We start from the raw sequence: 11,815 nt of genomic DNA, 5'->3' as shown, positions 1-11,815 counted from the left end.
TCAGTAAGATCTATGGGCAATGTTTTCAGAGTGATAATTTACCAGTCCTCAGCTGCAGGATGAGGCATTTGGCATAAGCCATTCTGCTAAAAGATAGAATTAAAAGTTTCCCTCCCAGCAGCCACGGGACTGCTGGTTACTGTGAAGAGCATCCATGTGTGGCCGACAAAACAGCACTCTATGGGCATGCTCCTCATTCCTTGCCAGATATATTGTGTGCTAACAGCTTACAGGCAGAATTCAGGCTTCTGAGACTTGAACTGCTCATTGATGTTAGGTTTATGAGGAAGCCTGATTAGCCAGTGGGAATGTCTGCTGTGCTTCAACATGTTCCCCTGGGTAATAGCTACCTTCTAACTTATCTACCTGCTGTCAGTTTGCAGTACTCCACATGAGCAAAATGCTTCGAGAATGGTTCTCAACCTACTAAAATATACCAGTCTTTATATTTCTGTTTAAAATGAACTCCAAGGATGGTTTATTACTGAGATTTTAGCCTGATGAACTGGAGTAGACAATAAACCCTTTGTCGTCTTATCCATGGCTTAGATCTCTGTTGCAGTGTGTATAATATATGACAGATTCAAGTGCTATGAAGATCACACATTCTGAACACAGGTCTGCCATGTGCAGAGCACTCCACTTCTTTGGGGTATCATGATGCCTTCTGCTGGGGTTCAGAGAAGGCTTGAAACAAGTAGTGGGTTTTTTTGTTTTGTTTTGTTTTGTTTTGTTTTGTTTTGTTTTTTGAGGTAGAGTATGTAGCCCTGGTTGAAATGAAAGTCACTTTGTAGACCAGGCCAGGCTTGAATTTGCAGAAACCCACCTGCTTTACCCCCAGAATGCTTGGATAAAAGAGGTGCTTCACCACACTCAACCTAAGAACCTTTTGATCTCTGTATAACCCTTCCTTTCCCAAACCTAACCTAAGTATAAGCTTTTTATTTTTCACAGACTCATACAGGATTCATGTTCTGAAAAACAATCTTCGGAACTACATGCCAGCCTGTATTTGTTCCCTTCATTCCTACCTGGTCTCCAAATGTGAGTGAGCATGCAGGACAAGACATGTGTTGAATAAGTATGTAAGTGGGTTAGTACTTGGGTACATGTATGTGTTGTTAGTATATGAGTGGGTGAGAGTGTGAGTGCATGCGCATTCAAGGGTGTAAGAGTAAAGAAACGTTTCTGTAAACGTGTGAATGTGACTGCACAGATGTAAAGGAGTATGTTCTATGTGTGAGGAAGCTTGAGAGTATAGGAGTCTGTGATGGGGAGGTTGGAATTTTAGGAGAAGCAGTCAGATTTGCAAGAAGAAATTAAGGAGGTGAATCAGAAAGAAAATCTGTCCACAGCAGGAACTCTGTATATCTTTTTTTTTCAAAAGGAGCGCTGGCAAAGTTTTATTAAAGGAAAACTTTCTTGTTTACTTCTCACCAGTCTGTTCTGGCATGCTTCTAATAATATCAGAATCACCTGGGTCAATGATAGCCAGTGTCCATACTCTGTAGTGTTTTCCATTCGCTGTGCCCAGTTCAATATTTTTGCCACTGTAGAGATGGATCCCAGTTTTAGCCAACATGACATAGTACTCTATTTCAGATTTCCTCAAAGCTGGGCAGCTGTTGGCGAGGATAACCAACTTGGCTTTGCCTTGTCTGATCATCTTCAGAGTCTGTTTGTAGCCCAGCACGTACTTCCCACTGTTCATAACAAGTTGGAGCCTAGAGTTGATCGACTCCAGAGACTTTTCCGTCTTCTTTGCGGCCACCATCTTCCTGCCTTAGGTGTGGGACAACCCCCAAGCCCGCAGAGCTCACTCACCAACACCAACTCTGCATATCTTTACACTCTAGTATATAGCCATGTGGGACATGGCTTTGTATTTATTCAAACACTTAATCCTCAAAACAGCCCATTTTACAGATAAGGAAAGCTGAACCTCAGGTGAGAATAAGAAACTTACCACAGGAGAAATGCCAGTGTGAGGCCCGGGGAAATGGTTAGGTGAGTCGTCTGTCAGGTCAGAGAGATATGATGAGCTTTGGTTTGGGTTGTGGGGGGCAGCCCTTTGCTTCTGATAGGCCTCTGTATTTTTGCATTGTGACTTTAGGAATATGATTATCTCTGCCTCAGATTTTCCACGTATACATTTTTTTTAAACAAAAAGAAGCACAAGGAGGGTAGGATGCTACTGAGTGTCTGCTGGTCTCTCTCTAGCTGACACAACCTACTGACTGGGCAGCATCCTCTGTACTACACAGGAGTAAGACTGTCAGCTCCACAGGTAACACAACACTGCTCAGCTTCCATGAGTCTCCTGTCCATGGCTATAGAATGTTCTCCTTTCTGCTTAGATTTAGACCACCTTCACACCAACAGATAGCATTCTCTCTCCTTTCTGAACACACTCACCACAAGGAGATAGTTTGTCATACATACCTTAAAAGGCTGGCATTTATTTCCTAAGAGTCTGTCAGTGCCACTGCAATCAAGCAGAATGTATTTTGAAAGCTTGGTTCCTTTTTTTTCCTGTTTGTTTTTTTCTCCCCCAACAAGTATTTTTGGCTTTGTCCCTCAACAAAAACCTCACTACTGAATCTCAAAATGTGCCTATTACACTGGGCACGAGCTGAATGACTGAGTCTTTTCCTGTTGTCATCAGGGCTGCGTCTTTTGGGGTAGAAGATTCTCCAAAGAGGTGACTAGGTGTCTTCTAAATCCCTTCCTAACCCTGAGCTTTGATTTGAAGCTTCTTCTGCAAGTGTATTTAGAATACAAGTGCTTAGTCATCCTCACTTCAGTGTGAAAGTCTATTATGCCTTTGTTAAGCAGAAATCTCACAAGTATTACAGGCACACAGTTTTCTGTTTTCTTCTAAGGACTTATTTCTATAGAGGGTGACTTATTTGGTATTAAAGCAGTTTGTTTAACCTGGCTACCTATTCTCCCTTTTGGCATCTTAATCTCCTATTTACTTTATGCATAACCTTTTGTAGATAAATAGGGTGGAAACAAATGCTCCCACAATGTAATCCTAAACCTGAAAACTCCCAGATTCTAGAAATCTACTTAAAATTCTTTTTTTTTTTTTTTTTGTTGTTGTTGTTGGTTTTTTTGTTTGTTTGTTTTTTCGAGACAGGGTTTCTCTGTATATCCCTGGCTGTCCTGGAGCTCACTTTGTAGACCAGGCTGGCCTCGAACTCAGAAATCCGCCTGCCTCTGCCTCCCGAGTGCTGGCATTAAAGGCGTGCGCCACCACACCCGGCTTAAAATTCTTAGATATGGGAGCAGCTCTCAAACCTCACGGCACAGATGAGAAGGGCTGCCATGCTCTGCAGGATGGGCACAGTCAGGAAACAGCCTGTGTACTGCTCATTGGTCAGAACTGATGCTCCTCTGTGCAGAGTCCTCCCTGGAGGTGCTGACAGAGTAAAGCAGGGGCTGTTTATTAGCAGGACAAAGCAAGAGGACCAAGCTAGCTGATTTCCCATGGACTCAGGCTCAGCAATAGTGACAGCAGTTGTGTGTCTTTCCATGCTAATGTCTTTGGCCAAGATAGAAACATTTTCTTGAAAAGAATGTAGTACTTTGATTTGGAAATAAATGTAAATAGCCTCAGGCGGCTCATTTGTATTTAATATATCTGACATTCTACTGACACCTTAAGATAAAGACACTGAAACAAACAGAGAAACCCTCATGGAAACTTTGAACTTCTGTCACATATCAGGAGAAATAAATGAAAACTAAATGATTATCATTAGAACTTTGGTTCTAATGATAGAAAAATTAGAAAAATTCTCTCTTCAGTATTTAAGAAAATAAATTTCTCAACCTGGGCTAATTATTAAGCTGAAGCTTTTAAAGTTAAAAACATTTTAAGTTACAACATAATGCAGAGCTAAATGCACATTTAAATAGAAATGGGAATTTATTTTTTGTTCCTTTTTTCCCCACCAAAGTAGCTGAAGGGTTTTTTTCTTCTCTTACTTTCTTATGCAAATGAAGTCAGACTTCAAAGGCGCAATAAACTGCAGAATTGTGGTTAAGGACTAATGGGAAAGGCTTTCATTGCTGTCTAGTTAAAACTGCATTTCCCATAGATGACTTCTCTAGCCAATATGTCAGCTGCTGTAGGCTGTCACTTCTCAGTTTCGGGCCATAAGAGCTTCCTGCCTTGTCTCTAGAGCTCCCTTGCCTGATACCAGGGATGAGAGTATGAGCTATAAAGTCCTGTGCTTGGACAAAGTTGACACTATGCTTCATTAAAACAAGCTGCTCTCAGTGCCCATCTGGTCTCAATCCTCTGAGACCCTTGCTGAATGACAGTGCTCTTACCAATTCCGCTGGGTACAAAAGCCTAGATTATATTGTAACTAGAGAGAGTCACAGCTACTGCTGACACTACAGGTGAATGATTTCTTGATGTAAAAAATGCCATTTACACACTGCTGAGGGAGAACATGACATTTCAGAGCCAGCACTTATCTTTATGTGTAGCCAGCTGTCTTTATGTTTTCTATGACTGCTTCTCAGCCTTACTGCCACATAGCTCTATAGTCTACATACATGCCTTACATTCATTTATGTTAGAGAAAGAAAAGGCAAAGCAAAGAATAGCAACCCAACAGGGTCAAGAACAATCGAAGGTCACAGACAAAGCGATTTGCCATCAATGCTTTATTCCTTCATCTCTGTCCTGTCCAACACTAGTGAACACACACCTCTGGCTCATTAAGGAAGTGACATGCAGATGAGCAACTAGGATAGAAACATCATTCACACACTCTTTCTCAGGTGTTCCTCCGGTGCACACTCACACGAGTTTGCACATACTATAAGCCTGAATAATGATGCCCATTATCTGCACAGGGTAAAACTGATTCCATACTGGTGCAACCTGGTGGAAGTCTTCAGGACACTTAACAAAATTATATTCTGATTATTCATTTTCTAGATTTGGGGATGAAAATAGAAAAGAATATAAACAAAGCATGCTTTTTGAGGTTTCTTGGGTCAGTTAGTAGAAAAATAGGTGTTTTCTTTGAGGAGGTTTTTTTAATTGTTTATCTTATTTTATTTTTAAGTGGAGAACTGTGAAACTGGAATTCCTGAGGTTTTTTTTTCCCCACTTCATCAGTCTTTAAGAGAGTGGTAGGCTTTGGCAGTCCGGCTGTTGACAAAGTCTGTTTTCTTAAACTGAGCCTTTGGAAGAAGCAGAGAAAAATATAAAATATAAAAATTTGCACATAAGAAAGTGCCTCATCTGTTTGTCAACTGAAGGATATTTAAGTTGGTTCCATTTCCTGACTGATGTGAATAGAGCAGCATGAACATGGCTGAGCATGTGTCTGTGTCACACAGTGTCCTGAGGACATATGTCCAGGAGTCATACAGCTGGTCACACAGTTGATTTACTTTCCGTTCTCTGAGAATTTTCCACACTGATTTCCAGAATGGCTGCAACAGTGTGCAATCCCAGCTGCCTTCCCTACATCCTTACCCGCATGTCTACTCTTGATCTTAGCATTCTGTTGGGGTAAGAGGAAATCTCAAAGTAGTTCTGATTTCTAGTTTTCTAATTGCTAACGCTGTTGAAATACTTTCTTGAAACAACCTAAATGCTCTTCAGTTGACGACTAGATAATAAAAATGCAGTATATGTACACACTGAGATTCTATTCAGCTGCAAAGGAAAATGAAGGCATAGAATTTTCAGGTACATGGTTGAAACTAAAACATATTTTGCTGAGTGAGGTGATCCAGACCTAGAAAACCAAGTCACATGTTCTCTCTTATTTTGTGGCTCCTAGCTCTTAATCGCCATATGGAAGTGTACAGCCTGGAGCATCTGCAGAAGCAGGAAAGCAAAAAGGGGGATCTAGGTAGGGCCAGGGTGAGGCAAAGGTTGGGTTGGGGTCCTTAAGGGAAAGGTGGGATCTAGTGGAGTGAAGGAAAGTTCTTGAATAATAAGACACAGGTGACATGAAGGTGGAAATGGAAAAGATGGGGGCATTTTAATTGGAGATGTGGAGGGCAATACAGACAAAAAGGGAAGGAGGAAGGATAAGTAAAACTAAGGATGTTTGAAAAGGCAAAAAGCAAATTTTATGTTTACCTAAAATTATATATAAGTGTATACTTGGATATAGAGCTTAATGAAGTTATACACTTGGGGTGATAATGTTCCCCCCAAAAGCCATGGACTATCTAACAATACCTCTAGTACCACTCAAGAGAAACCTTCTTTGTTGGTCAAGGGAGACCATGAGATTCCCAAGCAATGTAAGCCATTACTATTTCCTGTGCTGTGTCCCAGAACTTGAAGGTAAAACCCTATTGCTGCAGAAACTACATACTGTGCACACAGGACTTGGAGGAATTCAGTTGGAACTGGCCTGGAAGACTCCTTCCTAAGGAGTGGCTCTCACATATCAAAAGTTGCCAAGGGAGAGGCTCACTCAGTAGTAGTTATACCCAGCTGTAAGGCCTGTGTACCACAACAAGGACTGGACTGGCAAGATATGCACCATGCTATAATACTGGCACTTCTGTCTGGGAGATGATTAATAACTGTCTAATTGGATTTAAGGATTGCTCAACAGTAGGGAAATCATGTTTGGTATTGTAAACCCTTGAGAGGTCATATCCCCAAGAGGAGAACCTACTACTGCCAGATCCTAAATCTATAAACTTTTTAATTGTATTCTAAATACTTTTCCTTATAGCCACAAATAAATATAGCTTTCATTCATCATCAAAGAAGCTTCCTTTTGCAACATACAGAAACTATTAAGGATATCTACAATTGATCAAAAATGCAGAGAATACTGTTCTATAGAGTGCCTAGCTACAAGTGGTGCAATCTGCAACGCAGCCCTATACCTAAGGCTCAGGGAAAATCATGGAAGAAGGATAGAAAGATCTTATGAGCCAGAGGTCTATGACATCTGTTGCTAAATTGTATTGTGTCCCCTAGATATGGCAGGGGAAATGGATCCATGAACTTTTAATAATATGATCACTTGAACAAGACCAGCAAAATGGCACTACCAGTTGATATACCAATGTGGACAAGGGAAATTTCATATCACCCTTCTCTTAGATGAAGAGCTACAGGGATCGAGGGCTACTGAGAATGGGAGAACCAATTGTTCCAGGGATGAACTCCTACATAGGTTGTCAACCATAGACACAGTAAGGCTAAGGAGATTCAGTAGGTTCCATATACGTGTGTGTGCATTTATGCATATATATGTATATACACATATATATTTATACATGTAACAATAATACTTAAAGAAGACAACCTGAATTTGGGAGAGAGGAATCAGAGGGGAAAGGAGGAGTAGGCTTGTCACAGATATAGTGCTCATATACGAAATTCTCAAAAACAAAACAAAACAAAACAACAACAACAACAACAACAAAAACTATTCAAAAAGCAAAGAAGGAGTAAGTGGAAGAAGAGGATGAGGATGAGAAGGAAGAAGAGGAAGATGAGGAGGAAGAGATAGAAGAGGGAGAAGAAGAGAAGCTATTTGGTGATTTCTCATGAGGGCCAGGCCAAGTGTCAGGTTTTAGCTGGTCAGTGTTCTTACCTTCTTATAGGCGTGATGCAGCTCTGTATGTGCCCACAGAGAGTAAAGGAGGACAGAGGCTGCTTTGCTGGCCTTGTTGGGGGCATAGCTGAAAAGACAGAGATGTTTCTGGGTCAGTGAGCATGTGCAGCTTTGGCCTTCCCTTCACCTGGCTTCAACAGTTGCCACACAAAGAGGAACTGAAGGCCACAGGTCACTTTTCAAGATGCTTTTTTTTTTTTTTTTAAATCACAAAGGTAGTGCTAATAAATAAATGATTTACAAGGGAAAAATCCATGATATTTATATATATTTATAGCTTTTAATTACTTATAGACCCTTTACATTTATATAGTTATATATTTACAGATTGCAACACAGAAAACAACTGAAAATGTTCTTGCCTCTGAGACTAAATGTAGGAGTTTTTCCCCATCACATTTGACAGTGACACTGTTTTTTTACGTTCCTTTTCTAAATGTGTCTTAAACTTACCATTTCTAGCTAGAGATCAGTTTCTTTGTGACTTTACTTACTAACTTTCTAACTACTAAACCATGGCTGAACTTTCTTTTCCGAAGACTGTAGTGGATTTCCTGTGTCACAGTAGTCCACTGACATGCAATCAAGACCACAGAAAGCAAAACCATAATGAACAAAAATGTGGGCTCCTTCCTGAGCTGCTTCTTCAGAATGGAAGGGAGAGGAGAGTCAGCTTAGCGTCTTACAGCACTTTAGTGCCTAGGGACAGAGTCACTCAGAGTAAGCAAACTCTTTATATTACAGCTCTCTTATATTCAGAGTTCTAGAAAGTTCTTTAATGTCAAGGGTTTGATATTCATAACAGTTATCTGTACATTAGTTGTTTGACACTTGAGATTTTTTCTTTTTAAAGATTTAATGTGGCACTCAGTTCTTCCCTTGCTCAATCACCAAAAACTAGAGAAGCTGCAGCCCTGGTCTGTGATACTACTTGTGGCTATCTTGCCCATCAGACTCAGGAAAGAGTAACTGCAGCTAGAGTGTTTATATAGTGCTGGTGGCAGCAAAATAGAGACCGTGATGGGCAGGTGCTAAGAGACTTACCCTTCCCCTATGCTGATGGTCATAATTTTCTGCAGACCTCCGGTGTTCAGAAGGTCTCGTGCATTCTGGTAACTATTTTGCATTAAATTGTTCAACGTATAGCAAGCAGAGGCTGTGGTTTCAATGAGAAGGTCAGTACTTGGGACTGTGTCAGGAATTATAGAAACCAAATCTGGTAGAGTTTCTTTAGCTACAAATTGAAAGAAAACAATGATTGATTAGAAAGATTTTTTTCCCCTTTGGGAGAACATGTATGTGTGTGTGTGTGTGTGGGGTTACAGCACATGGGAGAACATGTGTGTGTGTGTGGGGGGGGGTTACTGCACATGGGAGAACATGTGTGTGTGTGTGGGGGGGGGTTACTGCACATGAGTATTTGGTATGTGTGTGTGTGGGGTTACTGCACATGGGAGAACATGTATGTGTGTGTGTGGGGTTACTGCACATGGGAGAACATGTATGTATGTGTGGGGGGGGGGGAGGCTTACTGCACATGAGTATTTGGTATGTGTGTGTGGGGGGTTACTGCACATGGGAGAACATGTATGTATGTGTGTGGGGGGAAGGGTTATTGCACATGAGTATTTGGTGTGTGTGTGGGGTTACTGCACATGAGTATTTTGGGGGGAGGGTTACTGCACATGGGTATTTGGTGTGGGTGCCTCCTGCACAGACATATGCAAGTCAAAGCAGGCTGTCATCTGCCTTTCTTAGTCCCTTTCTACCTACTATTTTGAGACAGGGTCTCTAATTGAACCAGAAACTTTTTTGGGGGTGTGCTGGCTAGCCAGTGAGCTCGTCAGATCTGTCTATCCCACCTCCAAGTGCTGAGGTCACTGGTCACTGGTTGACAAATGTCTCTATAATCAAATCTGAAGATTTTTCCAAAGAGGACATCCTGCTCTCAGTGTGCTGAAAACAAATAAATAAATGAAAATCTACCTAGCTAGAAATCTCATTAAAAACACAACATGTATTGAAATGGATCTTTACTTATTCTTGGCTCCTAAAACTCAGAGTCAAGATAGGTCTTATTGTTTAAATTACACATTGAAGATTAAGAAAATTTACAATTTTAAAGCTACATGTATGTTGCTGACAAACATGCAGCTGATACACCCACGGAATGGAACAGTTTATGGGTGCGGTGTCATGCGGATTGCCCGTCTTGCTAATTATTAGGGTGATCTTCGATTTCTCTTCTGCAAGTAATCAAAGCAAGTTAACGGCAAGTTTGGATGTTAGGACTATCCAGTGTCAGTGAATGAGGGCGCCTGCCTCAGCATGTGGGGCAGCAAAGCCAGGCTACCTCTCAGAACCTGCTTTCCTGTACTTGTATACGCAGAATGCACCTATGGCTTGCGGACCTCAACTCACCAATTTCATTCTGCAGGGAAAGATTCCGTGACAAATTCCTCAGCAGGGAGACCGCAGTCTTTTTCACACTGGGATCACCCACGTGCAGCATCTTCCGTGTATGCTGAAGACCATTTTCCTTTTGGACAACCATTCGAGCCACCAATGTGGGTATCTGTTGTGAGACACATCCTGTAAATGCTATCACATTTGCTACCAGAGAAGTTCTCTGCAGATTCCAAAGGTTGAGGGAGGACAAAAGCTAGAACTGTAATGAAAGCTGTTTATAGATATTTTCTTTAAAATCTTTTTGATTTTTCAATATAGTTGATAAAAATATATTTCCAGTATTTTTAAACAATTAAAAATTGGTTACTTTTTTACTATTTTGCATCTGTGTATACGTAAAATAAGTCTGATAACTACTTTGTGCTTCACATATAATTTTTAATGTTTGCGTGTGTGTGTGTGTGTGTGTGTGTGTGTGTGTGTGTGTGTGTGTGTGTACACGTTTCTGTAAATGCTTGTGAAGACAGAGAAAGATATCAATTGTCTTATATCACCTTCTACTTTATTCTCTTGAGCCAGGGTTTTAGTGAACCTGAATTGTGGTGTTTCTGCTAGGCTGACCAGCAAACTCTTGGGACCCACATGTTTCCATTACCTCAAGGTGGCTATGTTGGCTTTTTATGTGCATGAAGGGTAGTCAAATTAAGTTTCTTATGCTTGCAAGTAAGTATATGTGACCACTGAGCATCTCCCAAGGTTTGAATAATATAAACGTAATTGGACATTATGTTTTCTATCATGTTGAACTATTCAGCTAAACTCTTCTTTGTGGCCTTGGTAGAATTTGGCTATACAGATGCTGGCCACACAGCTATACAGTAAACCCAAGTCTTTGTCGGGTGCAACCGATCGAGGTGAGAAAACATAAGCTCCTTTCTTACCAATTCGCTTCATTTACTGGCTGATGCTTAGTTATTGTTCCTGTTACTTCTGGTTCAAATTTTGGTGATTACCATATTTCAACAAGGTTATTTATTTCTAAATTACAAACTCAATTCATTCTAAAAAGAGAATTGGGATTTTAAAGAATGCTTTTACTAATCTTTGAGAATTTCATAAATGTATTTTGGTCGTATTTATCCTTCCCTCCTAACTCCTTCCTGACCCACCCTCATATCCTCCCTACCTAGCCAACTTGGGAGTTTTCTTCTTTTAAAAATATGTCATATACCTGCCTCTCTAGTGCACCCACCAATGTATTTTAAACTTGCCTTGATTTATGACTTTCTTTGTTCTGTAAAACTATAAAAACTTCATGAAACTACTTTCACATTGCAATATAGAATTCGGGGTAACCTAAAGCTGTGTTTCCTAACCATAGTCATTCATAATGGCTCCAGAATAAACTATCTTATTCACCTTTTAAGAAGAAAAAAAGAAAGAGAGAGAAGCTTGTGAAGTGCAATTGGTGTTGTTCAGTTACTGTTAGATATGGGCCTGCCATGGAGCACAGGATCACAGCACTAAAGAAACGTAACTTTCTTCTTCTCAGTGTCTGTCAATACCAATAGCTCCTCAGTTAGAGGTGGGACTCTATGTATGCTTTCCCCCAACCCCTACCACTGGGATTTTGTCTGGCTTGAGTTTGTGTACATCTTATACATGACCTTACACTCCCTGTGAGTTCATATGCACATGCAACTTCCAGGTAGCTAGATATTAAACTTTTGAAAAAAGACACTCCACATTGCTAGTTGGATTATCTTTTCTCACCATGTAAC

At 40.6% G+C, this 11,815-nt stretch overlaps 1 protein-coding gene and 1 pseudogene across 2 annotated transcripts in view; both read right to left on the bottom strand.

Annotated features, from left to right (window-relative positions):
* Nucleotides 1–1,372: 1,372 nt before the first annotated feature.
* Gm5481 (predicted gene 5481) lies at nt 1,373–3,060 on the bottom strand (annotated as a pseudogene). The gene has a single exon (NR_153656.1). The product of NR_153656.1 is annotated as a predicted gene 5481 (transcript).
* A 1,604-nt stretch (nt 3,061–4,664) lies between these two features.
* The window catches only part of Pkp2 (plakophilin 2), a 59,368-nt gene continuing 52,217 nt past the window's right edge, over nt 4,665–11,815 (bottom strand). Inside the window, exons 10-13 of the mRNA NM_026163.2 lie at nt 10,047–10,200; nt 8,670–8,859; nt 7,605–7,692; nt 4,665–5,208 (exon numbers count right to left, since the gene is read on the bottom strand). Of these exons, the coding sequence (NP_080439.1) occupies nt 5,140–5,208; nt 7,605–7,692; nt 8,670–8,859; nt 10,047–10,200 (501 nt within the window). The 3' untranslated portion in view covers nt 4,665–5,139. The remainder of the gene's footprint in view (nt 5,209–7,604; nt 7,693–8,669; nt 8,860–10,046; nt 10,201–11,815) is intronic.

This window comes from Mus musculus, chromosome 16, assembly GCF_000001635.26.
Source record: "Mus musculus strain C57BL/6J chromosome 16, GRCm38.p6 C57BL/6J".
NCBI lineage: Eukaryota > Metazoa > Chordata > Mammalia > Rodentia > Muridae > Mus > Mus musculus.
The sequence above is the reverse complement of the archived record's forward strand: the minus strand, read 5'-3'. Positions and strand labels throughout refer to the sequence as shown.